At 51.5% G+C, this 23158-nt stretch overlaps 1 protein-coding gene across 1 annotated transcript in view; it reads right to left on the reverse strand.

The window, feature by feature from the left end:
• Positions 1–501: 501 nt before the first annotated feature.
• The window catches only part of LOC116948629 (semaphorin-5B-like), a 40946-nt gene continuing 18289 nt past the window's right edge, over positions 502–23158 (reverse strand). The window contains exons 8-22 of the mRNA XM_032965500.2: positions 21803–22154; positions 21182–21317; positions 20244–20550; positions 18455–18770; positions 17498–17615; positions 16349–16530; positions 15436–15579; positions 13069–13216; positions 12509–12827; positions 7643–7852; positions 6424–6573; positions 5481–5642; positions 4585–4629; positions 3180–3475; positions 502–2349 (exon numbers count right to left, since the gene is read on the reverse strand). Of these exons, the coding sequence (XP_032821391.2) occupies positions 2224–2349; positions 3180–3475; positions 4585–4629; positions 5481–5642; positions 6424–6573; positions 7643–7852; positions 12509–12827; positions 13069–13216; positions 15436–15579; positions 16349–16530; positions 17498–17615; positions 18455–18770; positions 20244–20550; positions 21182–21317; positions 21803–22154 (3011 nt within the window). The 3' untranslated portion in view covers positions 502–2223. The remainder of the gene's footprint in view (positions 2350–3179; positions 3476–4584; positions 4630–5480; positions 5643–6423; positions 6574–7642; positions 7853–12508; positions 12828–13068; positions 13217–15435; positions 15580–16348; positions 16531–17497; positions 17616–18454; positions 18771–20243; positions 20551–21181; positions 21318–21802; positions 22155–23158) is intronic.

The following is a 23158-nucleotide window of genomic DNA, read 5'->3' on the forward strand; positions in this document are numbered from 1 at the left end:
GTAGATTTGTGAAACTGTCAAGCTCGCTGGACAGTGAGGTGCCCAGGCTATGGCAGTACATCAAGTGGATCATGAACCCATCTGTGCGAACCTGCGAGTGTTTTCGCGTCGTATGTGTGGATCTTCTCCAGGAACTCTGGGGTTCCTTCTATGTGTAAAATACTCCTTTAAAGAGCTGTTGGACAAATATCCAGTTTGCAAGACCCTCCTGGGAGAAAAAAAAACTGAGCAATACTTTATTGGATAAATTATATTATGGTTTAACTCGTAATTATCGTAAGTATGTTGTCGTTGTTGTGGTTGTTGTTGTTTTTGAAAGGAACTAACTGAACAGCTCATCAGGGTATTGTAATTTGTTTTGGTATTCACTTTAAATTGAAACCTTTCATGGGAATGTGGAATTAACATCACTGCATGTGTGCAAACAAAGAGCTTGAGCCGCACAGTCTGATTGAATCCTGTGTGTCGCCCTGATGACAAAATAACAGACGTTGTACAATAATGCGCCGGACACTTTAATGATGCATTCTTGACACAGAAAACACAAAATGAATCGTACTTGTAAAAGAACGTGATAGACAATAACAGCGGATACTTTCTACTGCCTTGTTATAACCTTGCACAAAAAATTCAACGGTTTCATGTAAATGATCGGTAAACAAACGTACACAATAAAATAAAAAAACACAATTATATTATATACAGTGAATCATCGCTGCGGTGTTGTACTCTGAGAGGTTTCATCATTTCGCACGCAACATTTGAAACTTTCATTATGCGCAGCCGAGCCGCGAGGAGTGGAACGGATGATGAATCGACTGATTTGATTCTTAAGCTCACGAAGCGGCCATTGAATCACGCGAACAAAATATTTCTTTAAAAATTCGATTCGTATCTATGTATTGCACTGTGAATCCAACAACCAGAGTTTGATTCCCGGCCACGGCTACCATCAGATACATCAACGCAATAATGAATCTCCCACCTTCACCAACTCAGCGTGGTAAAGTATGGCCAAACTACCGCCGTGACCAACATGGCATTGGAAGGCCTCCATCCAGCGGCGGCTGCCACGGTAGCGGGATGTTAACTACCTCACCAGGTATGCAGGAGGTCGTCGATTTCGATCCCAACCCCGACGCCTGTATGTTTGGAGTTTGCATTGTTCCCTCCTTGGTCGCGTGGATTTTTATCCGGGTCCTCCGGTTGTTCCCATTTCCAATAAACACGCGTTTAGAATATTTGGTTGCTATACATATCCACGTGATAAGCCACTTCGGTGAGCTATCATTTGTGGCCAGGTAACTTCTGAAAAAGAGCTACACAGCTCAGTGGGCCTTACCTTGTAAAATAAAAAAAAAGTTTAAATAATAATAAAATGTATTGACATAGGGCTGTAAATTATACATTTTTTTTTACATGTAATGTATTCACGTCTTCCAACATTCACCACAGTGTAATACAAAAAACAATAGCATTTTGAGTTTAAAGCAAATTCATAAAATCGCCAGGGTTGGGGGTGGGATTGGGTGGCAGTGAATCCTTTCCCCTTCAACAGCCACTCACAAAGTTGTCGAAACAAAAAACACACACACACACATGAAAATGCTACAATTTGTAAGTTTTACTATTTACAAAAAACAAAAGGTAAAAGAGATGATAGAATATTTACAATATAGTTTTTTTTTATATATATCTTTTATGACCACAATTCCAGTAGTGAGGTTTAAGGAAGAAAACAAAGTCCATCTGGAGCTCCGATCGTCAGAAGAAAAAAACCTCATGCCAGGCAACAGCCGTGGGAGGGGTCTACTTTTAAATAGTGACATTTCACCGACGCGCTTCCGTCAGTTTGATTTTCCAGGAGGAACAAGTGTATATGTTATTAGCTGCCTCTTTTATTTCCACATTCAGAACCGCCTGTCTCTGAGTCATAGCAGGTGACTATGATACAGACACCCGTCGAGATATCAAACATAACCAGCGCGAGTACACCGGTTACTCTTTGGACTGTTTTTTTCTCTTCTTCTTCCCATATTGGCCATTGACACAGGGTAATCACAGCGGCAACTGGGGATCTGCCCCTACTGCCAGTTATCCAAATAGCCAGCCAGTCATCCATATAGGACGTCAGCCTGTCAACTATCCATCACGCAGCCAGACAATAGTCTCGACTAGACGGACAGTCAGCAAGTCTGTTGTTGGGACAGTTGGTGCATTGCCTCAGCTTTGCTGGTAGAGGCTCATGCAGGAGTGGTAGTCGTCTGTGAAGGCTTGCATGGTGTGATGCCGCTCCACGTATGATGCTCTCTCCTTCTCGTCCGCTTCGGCGTTTAACTTGTTGAGAGCCTGGGTGTAAACGGTCACAAAGATTCCTCATTATAGCCATACGGACCGCTGGAGCAAGTGCCGTTCGAGAGATGGAGTGGCTCGTACCATGCCCAGCCGCCTTCGTGTTTGCAGTGATGATGTCTGCAAACTGCACTAGGTACTCACGTATGGCCGAGTTAATTTACGAGAGGCTTTGAACAAGTTCTGATACCACCCGCCGCCGACATTATCAGAAGGGTTCGTAGCGCAGTGCACAAAGCACCGTGACCGCTAACTATGAATGCATATCAAACAACTTGCACATTGACGCACTAACGAAGACACACACGTGCACACACGTTCACGTGAAAGCGCCAGCACACACGCACGCGCACAATGATTTCCTGCTTAACTGTATACATTGTCGGGATACATTTATGCCTGTGAGCTTATTTAAGCCAGTTTAAAAAAATTAGTTTATTTTGGGTTAGATCGTTGTGTAGGTATAATGTTGAAACGCTGAAAGTCGAGTTTACTCGACAATTTTCCGCGAGATTTCGCTGGAGGCCACAACCAGCGTCGTCAGGCGTTAACAAAGCTCACTTCTCGCGCGCTTTGATTACATTTTTCTCTGTCGGGTGGTAGAGTGTTAAGAATTGTCATTATATCTACAAAGAGTGTTATGGTTAATAATTGTCATTGTATCCACACGATCTAGCACGCCTCGGCACCATGCTCAAAACCAGCTCGTGTCAAGCACGGTTTTGAGCCGGCTCAGTCGTAGCCGGCGCCAAGGCCGAGCCGCAGCTAAGAACAGGGTCCTAGAAGACTCACGTCGCCCACAGCGGTCGCCGCGCGACCCCACGCACCTTGAGCACTTCGGCCGAGCGGCAGGAGGTGGACGAGGCGGACGACGACGACGACGACGACGACGAGGAGGAGGAGGAGGGCGACGCCGTGGAGGAGCCCCGCGCCGCCCTGCCCGCGCGCGACATCGTCCGCAGCGGCGCCGGGTTCTTCTGGGGTTGCGCGCCCGCCGGCTCGGAGCGGCCGCCCCCGCACCCCGGGCGGAGAGCCGACCAGACGGCGTGCGCCGCGAGCGTGAGCAGCGCCGAGGCCACGCCGCAGCCGGCGCCGACGGCGAGCAGCTCCACGGTGCCTAAGCCTGGCGCAGCGGCGGCACGGAGCGCACCGAGCACGCGACGTGAAACAGCGGCGCGTGCGAGCCTCTCCGGGTTGCCAACGCTGGGTGGGTTTACCCTCCTGCACACCGGTCAGCTGATGTAGGAACTGATCGGCACCTGTTGGTTTACGTGACAAAGTCTTGCTAATCGGCTGTGTTGGGCAGTGGCGGAATTTATCGCCACATTTTTGTATTTACGCGATCTACCCCAAAACGAAACTTTTTACAATAGAAATGTTGGAAAACATTACTCAACTTCGGCCCCACTCCTGCGTAAAATTGGTTGGACCCTCTGGGAAAAAAAGAGCCTTCAGACTCGTTGGGTAAACAAGTTAAATGTTCATCCACAAATGTATGCTGATGTTACGTTTAGGCTAGTAGAGCGAACAAAGCTGTACAAACGAGACGGAGCAAACGACGAACAATACAAACGAGGTGGAACAACGACGAACAATACAAACGAGGTGGAACAACGACGAACAATACAAACGAGGTGGAACAACGACGAACAATACAGACGAGGTGGAACAACGACGAACAATACAGACGAGGTGGAACAAGACGAGGTGGAACAAACGACGAACAATACAAACGAGGTGGAACAACGACAAACAATACAAACGAGACGGAGCAAACGACACATAATACAAATGAGTCACGGCAAAAATAAGAAAAGGAATTATCTTCTTGAATCGAATTGTGGCATTGAAATGCACTAACACATTGAATCGTCACACACAAACAAACACTGCATTCTGCATCAATGCCGATGCAGTCCCCAGCTATTTAATTACACTGCAGCGCAGAGTTTCCCTGCAGGGCTAATAAAAATATATACAAATGCATCTGAGAGGTTATCCTTGAAAACGTTGAGATCCTACGTATGTATATGTTAAGATAACCCCCTGCTAGCTTCATAGGAACAATCTACAATAGATGGCTGCACAATGAACGTAACGACGAGCTTTTCTCATGCATCTTAATCCATCTTGGTCTCAACGACGGACCTCGTTTGTGGACAGTGAGCTTTTGTGGGGTTGCCAACGTTTTTTTTCCAGCGATTCCGCTCATTTGCGGGACTGTTCTCTTACCTCCGCCACACTGGGCATCATTCACCGCTGCGTCAAATTCTGTGGCTGAAAAACAACAGCAACAAGAATAATACGAATGAATAACACGCCAGAGAGGGCTGATGGGGACAGATGTTAATGCCATGGTCCAATTTTGAAAAAGAGTTATCGTATATCGCATAACTGGAGTGGGTGGGTGTGTTGTTGTTGTTGTGACATGCAGTGCGACGATGGATGAACTCGGTGTGGGTGAGATGCAACAGTCAGTGCGGGGGATCGATTCTTCAGCATCGGTGGAGAGGTGAATGAGTGAAGTTCATGGGAATAGTAACTACGGTAGTAGCAATAGAAGAGTAACTGCGGTAGTAGCAAGAGAAGAGTAACTGTGGTAGTAGCCATAGAAGAGTAATTACGGTAGTAGCAATCGAAGAGTAATTGCAGTAGTAGCAATAGAAGAGTAATTACGGTAGTAGCGATAGAAGAGTAATTACAGTAGTAGCAATCGAAGAGTAATTACGGTAGTAGCGATAGAAGAGTAATTACAGTAGTAGCGATAGAAGAGTAATTACGGTAGTAGCAATAGAAGAGTAATTACGGTAGTAGCAAGAGAAGAGCAACTGCGGTAGTAGCAATCGAAGAGTGACAAGGAAGTGACTGAACCGCTAGTGAGCGAGTGATTGGAATTAATCTGCGAGTTGCTGGAACATCAATCAACGTCACTGGGAACTGAGTGCTCCACCTCGGATATGACAACTGGATCCCGACTCCGGCGGGATACGTGCTCCGTATCGTACTACAGGTGATAATTACCGTTCGGAGCTGACGGACAACCAACGACTTTGGCACTGCAAAGAAACCCCATTACCAGCTCGAATAAAAAAAAAAATGAGTGTCTGCGCCCAACGACGATGGCCCACCTGAAGGTGGGACAGCGGTGCCCCCACAGGCCCTCGTCTCGGTCGCGTTCCCCGCGCAGCGAGTTCCCGAGAGGCGCTCGCCCGAGCAGCTCCTCGCGCGAGCCTGGCGGCGACGCACCATGTCGCACGCTCCCCACGGGCCCCACTGAGACCAGCTCGCCTCTGGGAGCCCGCGAGCACGTCAAGTTCACCGGAGGAGGAGGAGGAGGAGAGGATAGGAGGGGGAGGGGGACGGAACGGGGCCTTGAAAGGAAGTAACGTGGACTGGGCCCTAGGTGCTGTTAGCAATGCTGACGGAAATTGGGAAGGGGGTTCCAGACAGCTGAGCGGCGCTCCTGGCTAGGAAGAGCGTGACGCGGCTGGGTAAAACTAAGCTAAACTATTTTTACGTTACCAGGTACTGTAAGGCCCACTGAGCGATGTAGCTCTTTTTTTAGAAGCGACCTGGCCACAAATGATAGCTCAAACGAAGTGACATATCACGTGGTTTGATGGTTTGGGCTTTGCCACAGTGGCAGTTCGGCGATTCTTGATTTTCCAATTATGGAACGTGTACGACGCGCACCTCCCGTTCTGCGTCCAAGTGCGGTTCAGCGCGGTCCACAGCCATCATGAGACAGAGAGAGAGAATCCCGGTCACTAACCACGGTCGGTCGGGTCCTCGATGATGATGATGATGATGTTTTTGTTCGTGGCTCCACACCGTGGCCGGAATGCTTTAAAAAGGATATTGGGACCCCCCCCCCCCACCCTGCTTGGTTTGGGCAGCGAGTCCAACTTCCCCCCCTCAGACGTACGGTCCCGTCGCACCGAATTCGAATTTTTTCCGGAGTTTTAGTTCCCCTCCAATGTCGAGCGGCGCATTGTGCTCGCGTTTTTGTGGCAACAAACAGAGGACATTTGGCCGTGCAAGCCCCGAGAGGCCGCACTCACCTGAACCCACCTGGACAAGTGTGGTTGTTGCATCCCTCGCGCTGAACCCTCTCGCCGACGCAGTGGTCCCCCTCGCATGTCCGCGAGCGCTCGCGCCAGCCCGCTCCGCACGACGGCGAGCACGGAGACCACGGACCCCAGGAGCACCAGAAGCTGCGCCCTGGCAACCCGAGGCAGCGAAAAACAGCGGAGACTTTTACACTCAAGAGCCTGGACGGACTCATCGATCAGGGTACATTGGGGGGTGCAGCCCTGAAATTGCTTGCTCACACCGCTGCTCGCGGATTGGCTTCCACGAGAGAAAACCCACCCGAGGGCATTTGGCCTACTCTTCCATGCTGGCCAGGCATCTTGGAAGAGGTGGGAGCGCCCACACTTTACCCCACCACACGCGGCCCTGCTGATCGACTAAACTGTGGTGCACCCATTTATACCGCTCAAGTCGAGCAGTGGCTAAATATTGCGATCGACGACTTATTTCGATCACTCGGGGCCCCTTTAAAAATTCCAACGGCCCCGGCATCTTGCCTCCTTGAAGGCGGGCAACCCCCTACAAGCCACGCCCAGCACCACACAGCTGCTGATGCCGATGACATTACCCAGCCCCGCCCACGATCTTGCTCCTCCCTGTTTTTTCTGGTGCAACATTCAGGTACCGAAAGCCAATGTATGCACGTATGTTGAACTTCTTTCACGCTAATCGGAGTTGCTCTCATTGTCTGATATACTTTCCCCTTCAACCCGGCCGGAATCTTCCCGTCACACATCGCTCCGTCACTCCACTTAATACCCATCCGGCGATCCCATCAGCAAATATACCCATGAGCATGATCATCTTTGCAAGCGATATTGAGCAATGACAATAACCTTCTCAATAAATGCATTGTGTCTACACACATCTCAAGGTTATTTGCGTGTGTGAGTAGAGTGCGGGGAATGGCGGTTGTGAGCACGCTGCGCTGCGAACCTGGCGACCCGAGTTCGCATCCCGCTCACGACCAACACCAGTGACGATTATCTAAAACCAGTCTTGGGCCTCCCCTAGGTCGACTCAGCATCAAATGGCGCACCTGGCGCCATTTGTAAACATTGCCAACCAGGGGGACAAAGGCGGCTGGGCGTGGTGCCGGCCAGCCACCCCCTCCTGTGCCTTGTTTCCCTTCATAGGTGCTGCATGTGAAGGCTATGCGTGGGGGAATCTTCGTCCGCGAGCGCGGTACACCCCTCACCCTGGCACGGCTTCTCCTCGCACTCCTCGTACTCCTCCGGTGACCCCGCGCACGCTGCCTGACCCTTGACCCACGAGTCGGGCTGCGGGCAGGCGCGGCGGCGCACGCGGAAGCCCCGGCCGCACGACACGGAGCAGGACGACCATGGGGCCCATGGGGCCCACGGGGCCGTGGCGGGGCCCTGGAGAGGGGACCTCGAGTCCGCCGCGCCTGCACGGGGGACAACGATTCGGTTTTTGCGTGGGATGTGCGCGTGTGTGTGTGTTGAACTTCTTTCGCGCCGTACATAGCCAACCGTGCTCATTCGGAGGTGTGGGAAGGGGGTAAGACAATAAACTAAACACTAAAAGCAGTTCTAAAGAAATTAGTTTTCAATTTAGTATAGTAGTGTAGTGTATACTAACGTAGTGTATAGCGTAGTGTATAGCAGTGTATAGTGGAGTGTAGTATGTAGTGTATGGTGTAGTACATATGTATGTTGAACTTCTTTCGCACCGTATGTAGCCAACCGTGCTTATAGGAGGTGCAGTGTTCAGTCTATGGGTAGTATTAGTCTATGAGCAGTATGTATGTTGAACTTATTTCGCATCGTATGGAGCCTACTGTGCTAATAGGAGATTTCACGTTCAGCCTCAAGAGACTCGCAGAAATAAAATGGCGATGGATCTGGGCATGCTGGTGGGGCTGACCAATTCAACGGGGTCCAGAAGTCGAAATCATTTTAGCGGGGCCCTATTTCGATTTAAAGACTCTCTGTGCGACAACGGATGAGAGGTTTCTAAAAGAGACGGAGATTCAGAGAGATGAAAGAGCAGATAGAGCTGCAATGAGATAGGAGGAGACAGATACAGATGAGAGAGATGTAGAGAGAGATGGAGTAAAATAAGAGAGATGTAGACAAGATAGAAATATTACTGGTAGGAACCTCCTGGTTACACCAGGCTACAGGGGATTATTGTGTCCGTCCGTCGTGCATCCAAAAATGGGAGGAGTGGGGCTGGGTGGAGAGAGGAGGGTGGGGAGGGGCTGGGTGGGGAGGGGCTGGGTGGGGAGGAAGGGGAGGAGTGGCTGGGTGGGGAGGGGAGGGTGGGGAGGGGCTGGGTGGGGAGGGTGGGGAGGGGCTGGGTAGGGAGGGTGGGGAGGGGCTGGGTGGGGAGGGTGGGGCTAGGTGGGGGGTGGGAGGGGTGGGGCTGGGCGGGGAGGGGTTGGTCACCCCGTGGTGCCCTTATAAAACTCAACGTTTAATCTATTCACGCCGGCTTGTGCCCGCCCTCACAGTCGGGCACATTTGCGGAATACACCACGTGGTGCCACCGTTGACCCTGGCCATTGACCGAGCAACCCAACGTTCCTACCAGCTCCCTCCGCAGGAATGTGATAGATGACAGAAGAGAGATATACGTAGCTCTTTTTCAGAAGCTACCTGGCCACAAATTATAACCCAAGGAAGTGGCTCATCACGTGGACATGTATACCAGTAAAATACTCCAAACGCGTGTTTCTAGATGTGGAGTGAAAAACCGGAGGACTCCGGAGAAAAATCCACACGACCACGGGGAGAACGTGCAAACTCCAAATATACATGCATCAGGTAGTTAACATCTCACCACCGTGGTGGCCCTGGATGGCCACCTGGTGGTAGACCAAACTGAGGGAGCCTGTAGGCTTTAATCTCCAGCACAAAAGCAACAATGGTCGTCCACATTGATCCAAAACCGCCCATCTCACGGCAGATCGCCCGGCGCTGCGACCACATCAAGAGAGCGTGAATGAAAATAACGTCCCGGCGTGCGACTGTGGAACCACTGACCGCGCCGCGGAACAGACGGTGAACCACTTGAAGCAATCCGCAGCACCATCGACTGGAGCAATTTCCTGGCTAACTAATCTGGACAGAGACTCATGAGGCGGAAATTCATCCGGCCAGCCAGCCAGCCAGAGCGAGCGAGATAGAGAGAGCACCATTGGTATTCAAAACGTCGGCGCGAGCGATATTGAAAGTGACAGAGTATTTGTTCGTACACCAATTTGAGAACTAATCTCCATTGACGGTGCTCAGCCAATGATGGAAATTCAACACTCCAATGGCAATGAATGACGGCTCCCTCCTTAGGACAATCACCGTTGTTGATGTCCCAACAAAATTGTGCCGCTAACAAGCCCCTATGCAGGCCACCATGGCAAAACGCAATGCAGCAGAGTTCAGATAAAGCAGGGAGTGCCCTTTGAATTGTAGACATAAATAACCCTGGGAGACAATATAGTGTACTAGCTGTTTTTGCCCGTCCAAGGACAGGTGTATATTTGAGTAAATCTGAAATACAGTCAAACCTCGGTATACACGACCGCTTTGGAATACGTCGAATTTGGTATAGGTCGTGTTTTAACGAGAAAAAAATGTCTTGAGAAACGACGTCTTGCCTGGGATACGACGCGCTTGCTAGAACTTGTCTGGGTCGGGATTGAGTCCCCGCTTACCTGCGCATACCCCGTTCACGACTGAGACAAAGCGCCGCTCCTCAGTCTGCCTGTAAAGTCGATATCGTTCAGTGCACGCCCCTTTACTATAACTCTCCGTGAATTTTCACGTGTTTCAACTCCTCTCAGCAAGGTAAAGTGATGTTAAATGTTATATTTATTTCAATTTATTTTAATTTATTTATGCATTTATTTTAATGTATGTATGCATTTTAGTAATACGTTGTGTCTAAATTATGTTATACAACCCCATTAATGTATAATATGCCATATAAAATATCATTTCTTATACTCTGGAACAGATTATTTCTTTTCCCTTTATTTGTTATGGGAAAAATTCGTTTGGTATTCGTCATTTTCGGTATAAGTCCTCCTACCTTCTGGAACGAATTAACGACGTATACCAAGGTATCACTGTATTAAATAGAAGAATTGTTCAGCTCATGATTATTAATGAGGGAGGGGTGCGGCATGTTGAGTGACGTCACCCGCTAATGGTCATTGGGGAGGGGTGCGGCATGTGGAGTGACGTCACCCGCTAATGGTCATTGGGGAGGGGTGCGGCATGTGGAGTGACGTCGCCCGCTCATGATTATTAATGAGGATAGTTTCAGTTTTCAGTTTATTTATTTTGGTATAGCCCTGTGAGCCATTCGGCTCTTGAATCGGGTGCAACCACAACAAACAAAAAACACGAACAATAAAAACATCTTAAAGTGACTATGTGACTGTGCAAAACAGAAAATCCATGAAAAAAAACAGCAAAATATTCCTGAAAAAAAAGCACCGTACACCAACGCTGTGTGCAAACAATCCCAGTGGGATGCAAGTCAAACAACAACAACAACAACCACAAGATAACTTTGATTAAGGCCATCAGTCTAACTCCATACTACAACAAAATAAACATGTCCAAACCAAAAAACTTTTCGAAATCACCAAAAAAATAAAGCCATAATTGCAACGCAACAGTGATCACAGGGACTGTGACCGAATTTTTACAATAAACTACATAAATAACATGTAACACTAAATCCTAGAGCCATAGCTGGCTGCATGAGTTACTCCATAACAACAGAAGCATCAGTCGGAGTATCAAATTTTTCAATGCACCTTTAAGATCAGCAAGCTAAAACAAAATACAAATAATACTTTGCAGCGTCATCCGGAGTCAAACATCTTATTTTATTTTACGCCAATGAATAGCAGTGGCAGCTAGGGGTGTACAACTCCTCCAGAGCAGTTTTGAGAGAAGAGCTCATTGGTAGCGATTCAAGTTGCAGTTTATTGGCAATAGCATTCCAGACCCTGGGGGCATCAATAGCAAAGGCCCTTCCTTTGGTTTTTGTACGGCAATAGGGAATGTGAAGCTGGTAAATGAGCGAAGACCTGAGGTAAAATTTGTTCTTTGAAACAGAGAGGAGATCCAGCAGGTAGGCTGCGGATTTTTTTGTAAGTACATCGTGAATAAATAAGATCTGGTGCACAAGCCGTCGAACATTAAGAGATGTTAAGCTTGACACAATGTAGAGATCACAGTGGTGAGTCCTATATGGGCAGTTCAATGTAAATCTTGTAGTGACTACATTACCAGCACGGAGGATGCAGCAATCTGGTCAGATGGGGACCCAATATTTGATTCGTCTCGCACGGTTGCACCTAGGCTATTTATATCTCGCGGCTTCCCTTGCCTAATCACATCATGGCGCTCACGGTCTCGAACATTTAATGCTGTAGGGCCACTCCGTCTTCACAAAAAAGCAGCCACTATAGCTGTGCTTGTTTACTTGGTTACACTGTGATGACAACAACATAGAAACAAACATGCGATGTGCAATTTGCGGGAAGCCGAACGTTACCGCTTTAATAAAATTAAAATAAAACGTGGAAAGTAAATGAAAGTGTTTTCGTTCGAATTAATTTAAACCGCGTTTTAAATCAGTGTTTGTTCTTATACACGGTTGTTGAAAACACATCTCATGGTTAAATCTTGACTTAAAGCTTTCGTGACTGCACGAATGATTTTCTTTGAACCTATCTACGTGACTTTACCGAAAGACCCAAAGAGCACATCTCCTGGTGGCTGTCAAGGGGGCCCCTTCTTGTAGCTTTGGCCACCAAGGGGGGTGAGGGGACGGCAAGGCACCCCCTGCATCCACGCTCGTTACGCTGTCATGGGTGCATCCCGCGTCCACGTCTCGGGCTCGAAACCTCGAAACTGCGAGGGCCGTGTCTGGCAAAAAGCGAAATCGTGAAAAGTAACGCTCTTTAGAGACGTACCGAGTCCGAAGACCCCTTTTTCAGCAGGGTCCTGGCAGTGGCATGTATGGCCAACACCGGTTACGTCGCACGCCGCGCGCCGATGCCAGTTCCGCCACTCGCCCTCACCGTGATCGGTCGGGCAGGCGTCGGGCAGTCCGGCGGGGCAGTAGCGCGTTTCGGAGCGCGCGTGCCCCACGTGGACACCGTCGGCCGTCGGCACCCCCCGCGCGCGGCAGGTGAAGCGGAAGCGCCGTTCCCAGCGCGCTCCGACGGGGCCCGCGCCGCCGCCGCCGCCGCCGCGGTCGCCGCGGTCGCCGCGGTCGCCGCGGTCGCCGCGGTCGCCGCGGTCGCCGCGGTCGCCGCTCGCGTTGTAGGTGGTCCACGGCGTCCAGGGCGTGTGGGCGCGCGCCTCCCCGCACGGCTCCTCGTTGCACGCGCGGTGCGACTGGCGGCGGCGGGGGGCGACGGGGTCGAAGCGACACAAAAAGGTCGAGAGTCACACGTTCGTGCAATCCGTGTGCGGTTAAAATGTTGAGTCATTCGGGGGGGGGGGGGGGGGCCCTGGGTGAACGGTGAGAAGGAGAGTGCCTAGGTGGGTGGGGAGAAGTGGCAGGGAGTGCGCGGTTCGCCGCACGCGCAGTGAGTGTGCTGTACGAGCACACGGGATTTTTTCTGTCGGAGCGTACCACGTCGCAGCCGGGGCAGTGGCTCCCGTGCAGGCAGATCCGACGTCGCACCTGGAACCCCCCATCGCACGGTTTGGTGCAGTCTGACCAGATTCCCCAGTGTGACCAGGAGACAGCAGGTGGGCAAGGTATCCTCTCATTACAAAGTCTGGAGCACACACAGACACACAAATATACGTACACGCGCACGCATGCACGCACACAAATCTTCATTTTCATCATGTAGATGTTCAGTCCTTATGTCAATCCACTGCTAGATGATGGCCTCCCCATGCCATGTGGGCAGGGCCGGATTAAGGCACGGGGCTTTCGGGGCTGCAGCCCACGGGCCTCCACCAGCTGGAGGGCCTCCAGAGATTCAGTGAAAAGTTATTACATTTTTGAATGCTGAATTTTATTTGCTGTTAGTTTTTTTTTTAAACTTTGTTTTCCTTTTGAAAATATTACTTGGGGGCCCTACAGTACCTGTAGCCCAGGGGCCTACAAAATCTTAATCCAGCCCTGCATGTGGGTCATAATTCACCACTCTGTTCAGAGCATGTTCATCAAGGCAGGTAGCACAGCCTTCAGAGAATATAATCTCAGTACAATCATGCACGTGCATTTTGCCGTACTGCACCCTGCTGCACACAACGTAGCACCACAGCCGCCTACAGTACCTATTTCATGTATCGTGGTCCACCAGTCCAAGTACCATCCCACGCAGCCTAGCTTTTGGGTTACAAACTAAAACTATTTTTTTATTTTACCAGGTAAGGCCCACTGAGCTATATAGCTCTTTTTCAGAAGCGACCTGGTCACAAATGATAGCTCAACAAAGTGGCTTATCGCGTGGAAAATTAAATCAGCTGAAAACTCTAAATGCGCCTTTCTAAATGTGGAGGGGAAAACCGGAGGGCCCGGAGAAAAATACAAGTGACCACGGGGAGGACATGCAAAAATCCTCAAACATAGAGCAGGCGTCAGGGTCGAAATCGAAATCGCGACTACCTATATACCAGGCGAGATAGTTAACATCACGCCACCGTGACGAGATCGGGTGCATTCTGTAGATCAGGTGTGAGTTGGTAGTACGCATGACCTGTCGTAGCTTCCCAATACGAATCTCCGCAAACTGAACAAGTCTTCCACTTGTTAAAGATGCCCCCATCACACCGATCTCATCTGAGCTCGGCCTGTTCCAGCTATCCCCACGATTCCATAAAGAAGCATGTCATAGGTCACAAGGCCACAAGGCCACGGGACCACAGTCGCATGCCATCCTCTGCAACGTTATTCCACGTTGTCGTTTTAAATTTGGCGGAAACTCGCGAGACGCGATGCACACATTTCAGCGCGGAAATTGTGTCGTTAGCAGATAAGGCGCACCGGCGCATTATTTCGGTAGATAAGTGGGGAAGAAAACATAATAATCCGTGTGTATAACAATGTATTCCTGGCCACAAAGGGCTCCGGGATGTTGCTTGTGAGCGTTGATGAATTCAATGCATTTTAAATGAGATTCGTTTTGATCGGTGGATGCTTTGCGAAGGAGGGGGGGAGCGGGAAGCTGTCATTTCGCGAGCGGGTCAGGTCCCATTGTGAGCACGTGCCCGTGTGTGTGCCCGTGTGTGTGTAGTGTAGTGGGGAGCGGTAGTGTAGCGGTTAGCGCGCTGCGCTACGAACCTGGTGACCCGGGTTCAATTCCCGCTCACAGCCACAGCCAGTGACGATTATTTGAACCGGTCCTGGGCGTTGCCTCGGTAAACTTCGCCACTTAGGATACAAAGGCGGCGTTGGCCACCGACCCCCTCGTTTGCCGTGTCGGTCTTCTCAGCACTTGCCCCCAACAGTATGTTGAGGCTATACGGGTGATCTTTGTCTTTGTGTGTGCGGCAGAGTGGGAAGCGGTAGTGGAGTGGTAAAAGCAAGGTGCTACAAACTCGGTGACCCAAGTTACGTGCCCAGCTTTGCACAACTCATCAGCAATTGGTATCTTAACACGGTCTATGCCCTCTCGAGGCTGACAAAGGAAGATTATATGTGAGTGTGTCTCTGTACGTGTGTTTGAGGGGAGCGTAGCGGTTAGCGCGCTGCCCTAGGAGAACCAAACAACCTGAGTTCAATTCCCGCTCATGGCCGGCACCAGTGACGATTATCTGAACCGGTCCTGGGCCTCTCTTTCTGACCCACCCCAACTGGACATATATATTAAAAAAAGAGCTTCATAGCTCATCGGATGCCTCCTACAGTCTAAACAAAGATTCTGATTCAAGCGCGCGCTGTGTGTAAACATCGCTCGCCACTGGGGAGGCAAAAGCGGCCGGCGCGTGATGCCCCAACAGTCTGCTGCTCGAGGCTATACGGGGGGAGGGGCTTCTTTGTGACCTCTCCTCGTAGCTCTGTCCCTCGCAGGCCCTGCCACCGTGCCGGGGAGTGGGGTTGCTGCAGGCGCGCGTCCGCCTCTGAGCGCCGCCCCCGCAGGTGGCGCTGCACTCGGACCACGGTGCCCAGGGGCTCCAGCCTCCGCTCCTAGAGCAGGCGCACGCACGCACGCACCATCACACACACACACACATGCTTGCGTACCCGCGTGCACAAACATCCAGGATCAAAGACAAAGATCCCCCGTGTAGCCTGTAACAGGCCGTTGGGGCAAGTTCTGTGAGCGAGCACCTGTGAAGGCCGGCACGGCACACGAGGGGGTGGGGTGGCCAGCAACCACGCCCGGCCGCCTTTGTCTCCCCAGTCACGATGTTTACACATCGCACCAGGTACTCATTTGAGGCTGAGTCGACCTAAGAGAGGCCCAGGACCGGTTCAAATAATCGTCACTGGGTGCTGGCCGTGAGCGGGAATCGTAACTCGGGTCGCCGGGTTTGTAGCGCAGCTCGCTAACCGCTACACCACCGCCAACCACACACACACACACACGCATGAACGCACAACAACATCTGTCATTCGCCACTAAGTAGCGGTGACATCACCATGGCTCTTGTGCCAGACTATGTGCACTTTAAGGCACACACACACACATGCGTGAACACACACACACACACACGTGGTATAGGGGGGGTCAGAGCACTGAGCCAGAGATGCTGAAACCAATATCACCATCGCCATCAGTGTCGTCGTGAGACGCGATCAATCCATTGCCGGACGAAGGCTTTCCCCCAAGCTGTCGCTTTGAGGGGACGTGTCTTTGGAACACCAATCGGAACAAAGTTGAGGAGCACGACGAACAAAAAAAGAGGAAATAAATATGAAGAGAAACAAAACTCAAACGCGTTGCTTCGCTCACCTGGAGCAGTTGGCCACCTGCGTGCGGGCGCCCTCGCACGCGCGACCCCCGCAGCGCGGGGCCGGGCGGTCGCACGCCCGCGTCCGGCACGAGCAGTGGCCCCCGCCCAATCCGTCGGCATGCTCACACCCCCGCCACGGCGTCCACGCCCCGAGGCCACCGTCCACGGTTTGATTCCGCGTCTGCGTCGCGCTCCCAACGGCCACCCGGTAAATGGGTGGCGACGGCAACAAACACCGTAGGCCTTTTCCCTACTCTGTACGTGTGCGTGTTGAACTTCTTTCGCACCGAACGTATCGGACCGCGGGTGGGTGAGTGAGCGGGTGAGTGGGTGAGTGAGCGGGTGAGTGTACGTGTGTTGTGTATAACTTCTTTCGCGCCGTACGTAGCCAACCGCGCTAATCAGAGGTGCGGGCATGCAATATTTGAAATGGTGATACAGAAAGAAATTTCACAATTGAATCTTGGGCCAGATTGCCGTGTGAGTAAAATGTGTGTCGTACACCCTCCGCCACCTGAGACTGCCAATTAATAAAGCCGTTACGTGAACAAATGTATCAATTGGGGCACCTAGGGTGGCAAGATGTTAACTACCTTGCCTGGTATACAGGAGGTCGTGAGTTCGATCCTGACCCTGACACCTGCTGTATATTTGTACTTTGTGTGTCTCTCTCCCCGTGGTCGTGTGGAATTTTCTCCGGGTCCTCCGGTTTTCCCCTCCACATTTAGAATCAACATCACGCGTTTAGAGTATTTGGCTGGTATGAATTTCCACACGACCATGAGCCACTTCGTTGAGCTATCATTTGTGATAGCCAGGTCGCTTCTGAAAAAGAGCTTGTATAGCTCAGTGGGCCTTACCTGCTAAAATAAAACGTTTAGGTTAGTTTTTAGTTGAACGCTCACGACCAATAACAGCGGCGGAAATTTTAACCTGTCCTGAACTTCCCCTAGGTTGACTCGGCCTTAAATGTGTGTAAACATGCCCACTCGGGAGAAAAAGACAGCCGGGCGTGGTGCTGACCACCCACCCCCCTCGTGCGCCATGCTGGCGAACAGCCGCTTGTCCCAGCAGTTCCATGTGGGCTATACGGGGGACCTGTGCAAGCAAGTGCGTGCGTGCATAAACGCGAGTGTGTGTGGACGCACGGGGCAGCGCGAGATGTCCTGCATCCACAGGCTCATGCTGATGCTGCGCTCGATGGTCGTGCAGCGCTGTTGCCGCACGTCCCAGCCGCAGTACGGGTCCCTCGCCGACAAACACGCCCTGGGGAGGGGGGGCATCGAGGGGGGGGGGGCATGGCAAGGGCAAATATTATTACCTTCATGAGCCACGAGGACACCTTCAATTAAAAAGCAAAACGTACAGCGCCGCTCGCGTGTGTCGAACGAGGATTTGGCCAAATCGCCTGGACTGTGCCCAGTCTCCAGGTCAGATCTCCACCACTGGATGAGGGCCTCTCCACCCCCCATGCAGACCACGGGGGTTATTTTACCGTACTTCACCATGCCGGTCAGTGCCTGTTGGCAAAGGCAGGGAGCATAGACGTAGTACAATAAAAAAAAGTAAAGGAGCAGCCCCACAATTGCATACTCATGCCACTGTTTGACGGAGGATCCTCCACCCGCTTGGGAGCTCCTGAGATCTTCCCTCGAGTAGAATTTGGCCCTTTTCTTCCACGCTGGCACAGACGTCTTGGAAGCAGCGGCAGTACCCACACTTTACCCCACCACACGTGACCTGCCAATCGACCAACTTTGGCGCACCCACTTATGCTGCCGGGCGGGCAGAGGCGGTGCATTGAAGAGACGTGCACCATTGGTTCAACCGTCGTGGTTGGACGAAATGCACCTCCAATCAGCACGGTTGGCTACGTTACGGTGCGAAAGAAGTTCAACGTACAGTATATACATCGTCATCGTCATCATCATCACGGCAATGCTCGTGGGGGGGGGGCTCCACTGATTCCCGACCGCCAACTCTCTCTCTCTCTCTACGTCTACAACCTCTGCCCTTCGGGGTCTCTCGAAGCGCTGACAAAAAAAAAAACCACCACACCGACAGAAGACCGGGGGTGGGGAGGGGTGGGCGGTGGCGCGACTAACCCCCGCGTGGCGTGCACGTGGCATCTCTCGAGCGGGATGCGGAGGACGCGCGAGCGCAGGCCCACGTACAGCGCCCTCTCCTCCTGCACGATGAGGAGGCTGCGCACGAGGAGCTCCGGCCCGCCGTGCGGCCCGTCCGCCTCGTGCCCCCGGGGCCCCTCGTCCCACGCGGCGTCCCAGCTCCCTCCGCCGCCGCCGCCGCCGTCGCCGTCGCCGTCGCCTCGAGCGTCCGACGGCGACAGACGCAGCTCCTCGAGCACGCAGCCGCGTAGGTCGCCGTGGCCGGACGCCAGGACCTTGCGGATCGTGCCGGTGTCTGCGGGTTGGAGGGGGGAAGGTTCTTTATTTTTACAGAGACGGGAGCAGCTCATCGCCTGATGAAGCTGGTTGTTGTCGCCGGCGAAATCTCACGGAACTGGTTTGCTCCCCAACACAGCGGTGTGCTGTACTAGTGATGAATTGTCACGTTTTGTTTACGTGACAAACCTTACTAATTGGCTGCGTCGGGTGGTGGCGGGTTTAACGACACATTTATATATTTACGCGCTCTAACCCAAACAAAACCCCCGATTTATTATGGATAATATTGGTCGCGAAAGCCAACTTGTCAAACTGAGGTTGGGAGGTGGGAGTCAGAGAGACAGAATTGTCAATGCAGCGTGTCGACAAAATACGGAGACAATTCATTGGTGGAATACCCAATGCTTTCCATACAAACCAATTTTAGTCCATTCGGAGCTTGTAATTTAATTGCATTGGCACTCAGCAATTCATGTTATGTTAAACAACAAATAGTATTTCACTCTAGGGTTTTTAAGTAACTCGTAATACTCAGGCATAAAGGAAAAGCACGTGGAAATGAGCAGAGAATCACTCTCTCCAAAAGATGCTACTTCTGAAAGGTTGCTATGCAATGGGATTATAGTGAATTTCTGCTGTTTATTGATCAGTGCTGGGCAATTCCTGCAGGGATCCTATTTGAATCCCACAATTTCATCGTGTGAGATTCCTGCGAGAATTGTGACTCCACTTTCGGCAAATGCCCGTGTTAATTTCCCCCATCCGGTTAAATGGGATTCTAACAGGGTTGGCACGCCACCTCGTGGCGATCGTCGGAATTGACACAAGAACCTCCCACCCATTCATTTAAAATGGAAATCCTCGATCACTATTCGAATTAATGGGGAAGTTTAAGACAATGTGTAGGCTGTAAAAATAATAATTCGTTACATCGGTGATTCCTGCAGCTGCATTTCAATGAACGGGACTGTTTGTCAGCCAAAGGACCATCCAATGGAGTTCCCCTTCATTTGAATGGCGCTCCACGGAGGGTGTGCTACGTTGTTAACGCACACCATTGGAATGAGTGGTCGTGATTCCTAGACTGCTACAATATCTGTCTTTATCCCTTCATCTCCATATAAACGAAAAGGAATCTTCGAATAAATTCCTGCATTTATTCACGGAGCCAACCGGTTGGCGCGGTTGACTACGTACGGTGCCGATAGAAGTTTAACATATAGATATGCATACAATGGAGATGCACGCCAGATGTTACGCAACAAATGCATATGATATTGCACAGCGCCATTATAAAGGCATGCGGACGATTCCTGGGCCGTCGCAAAAAGTCCTAATTAATGTGAATTACGATTCCCGCATCCTCATTTAAATGAATTGGCACCTCCTCTGTTCATTTGATCGAAGATGCGCGACGGGGAAGGGGAGGGGGGCGCGGGTGCGTGCGTGCGTGCGTGCGTGCACACATGGCACGCCAGAAAAAACTCACCTGTGGCCAGGTACATGACGTGGTAGAGCGCCTCCTTGCCCTGCACGATGTCCACCGCGAGGTGGGAGAGGCGGCCGGGTCCGTGCGCGTACAGCGGCGTTCCCGTGGCCGATCGCACGACGCCCTGCATCAGCACCTGCTTGTGCCGGTCCTCCAGACTCACACCGGTACCCCGCCGGCCACCAGCGGCACCGCCGCCGGCACTGCCGCCAGGGTTTCCCACGCCCCCTGATGTCCACGCCGCCCGGGCGCTCTTCTCCTCCGACTCCGACTCCCCCTCGTCCTCCTCTCCGCTCGCTGTTCCGCACTGCACGCAAATATCCGGGCACACGAGGGATTAGAGGTCCACCGCTGGAAAGCGCTTTAGCCGTAATGTGCGAGCGTTTTGAACTTAACGAGGAGTCAATTCAATTTCTTAAACGGAACGCTGCCACGGTGGGATGGTTGGCAGAGTGGACTTGCAGAGGCCGCCTCTGTCCACCCAGCAGTATAAATAGGTGCCACCGCAGTTAGTTCATTGGCAGGTCGCATGCGGTGGGGTAAAGTGTGGGCACTCCCGCCTCTTCCAAGACGTCTGACCAGTGTGGAAGAGTAGACCAACTAACCCACTGGAGGAGCCCTTCCCGCCAGCAGAGCAAGTCTTTGCAGGTCTGTGCCTCGAGCTGTACCGAATCAATTCGTTGACACACAACTCAACGCATATATCATGCGGCAAACATCTCTGACGAGCGATATCTAAGCCGCTTTAGATATCGCTCGCCACCGATGTTAGCCATAGCTGAGAATTTAACTCAAGCCACCAGATTCACAGTGCAATGCCGCGAATTACCGCACCGCTGCTCCGCGTCTAGGATGCCCAGTCACCACAACACGAACATGGGCTGTTTTTAGCGTGTGCCGATGTGGCAAACAGCCTCGGGAGGCGCCCGTTGCCTTACCTGGAAGTTGGGGTCGGGGTTTTGGCGGTGGCTCCACGGCCCGCGAGGGTGCTCCTGGTAGGCGAAGGGACCGCTGAAGGCCCGCTGGATCGCCGTCAGGTTAAACGCACACACTGCGGACACCTCGATGCTGCTCCTGTACGGCCGCGGGCAAAGCGGGAGGGGGCAGAGATCGAAAGTGACCTTTTACGAAAAAAGTCACTTGCGCATTGAGAGCGCCATTTTGTGGAGAGTCAATAATGGTGGTTGTCATATGGAGAGAATGAACGGAGCCATAGGAATGTGGAATGTCCATCACTGACTTCAAGTCACCAATGACGATGAGTTTCGCCCCATGCATGTTCAAGCACGGTGACACTACGGCCTAACATCTTACAAACATCTCCTCTGGATGACGACGACGACGATGATGATGATGATGTGGGTTCTCTCTACACCCTGCAGGTCGCGAGTGTTATTTAACAATACTTCACCAAACCTGGTCATCAGCCGCAGATGCGAGAACACGGCAGCAGGGTAACAAAAAATGTAATTTGCTACACTGCAAACTTACGACGATGCGGGGGGTTGAGGGGGAGTGGGGGCAGGAGGGGGGGGGGGTGGGGGCGGTCGCCGGCTCACACTCGCGTGGAGAGAACGGCGTAGACGAGGTCTTGCTCGGGCAGGTAAAACGTTGAGCGCAGGTGCTCGTACGTTGTTGCCACGCCGCTGCCGCCGCCGCCGCCGCCCGCCTCCCCCGGCGAGCTGCAGTCAAGCCGTGCCTTGCTGAACGTCGTCCACGTGCCCTCGAGGAGGTAGCGGCCACCCTGGTCGTTCTTGCACACGCGGGCGACCCGCGACACCACGCCACCGCCCGCTCCGCCGCTGCCGCCGCCAGCGCCGTTGGGGCACTCGGTCGCCTCTCCCACGGCACGCTCGCGGAAGAAGAAGTAGGCGAAGTGGCCGATGTCGTAGACCGACACGAAGCTGGGATCTGCTCGTCGCGGTTTTGATTTGGGTTCCGGAGAGATGCGCGCGCGCGACGGCAGCAGTTGGGGTTATACGGCACGGGTCTAGCGGTCTCCCGCAGGGAGATGCCGATTCGTTTCATTGGATCAGAATCAGACTGTCAAACGGAATCTTTATTTCGACTGTGGGAGGAATTCGATGAGCTATGAAGCTCTTTTTTTCCCAGATTGTCAGTAGGGGCGGGTTAGAAACTTACGTATAATGGATATCTATTACAGACGTGATTTTGCTATTTATACTTTTCAGATATGGGATTTTTATGCCAAATTTTTTAATCGATTTCCTCTTATTCTATTTTTGTGTTTAAATGTATTCCTCTTAATAACTTGCGCTGTTTATGCACCCTATATTTAACTATTAATTAAAACGGTAAAAATTCAAAACGGTTATCATTTACAACAGCGATAATTGAATTGTAATCTTAAAAAATAAGTTTTTGTCAGCAAAATAACGATTTGGTACACAAGCATTTTCATGGTTTTTTTCTTTCACAATTTCGGCAAAACGCAGCACCACGCGTCGTCAAAACAACATCACGTGATGGCACTTTTTTTCAGCAGAAGCAAAGGAAGTGATGTCATGCAAGTGATGTTGTTTCCCATGAAGTCACGAATTAAACCGACAGTTAGGAACACATCCCAGTAAATGCACCTAACGCGTAAACCCAGCCCTGAATGAGGGGCTGCGAGTTCCGCATGGATCGCCGCTCGAGCCTCCCAGAACTGTGAGAGAGAGCTTCATGGCTCATGGGGTTCCACTAGGATTCTCGTTCTGATAGCGTTATCATTCTGATAGCGTTATGGTTCTGATAGCGTTATCATTCTGATAGCGTTATCGTTCTGATAGCGTTATCACTCTGATAGCGTTATCATTCTGATAGCGTTATCGTTCTGATAGCGTTATCATTCTGATAGCGTTATCGTTCTGATAGCGTTATCATCCTGATAGCGTTATCATTCGGATAGCGTT

This window comes from Petromyzon marinus, chromosome 34 (assembly GCF_048934315.1).
Source record: "Petromyzon marinus isolate PM22_M1 ecotype Great Lakes invasive population chromosome 34, UKy_Petmar_22M1.pri1.0, whole genome shotgun sequence".
Taxonomy (NCBI): Eukaryota; Metazoa; Chordata; class Hyperoartia; order Petromyzontiformes; family Petromyzontidae; genus Petromyzon; species Petromyzon marinus.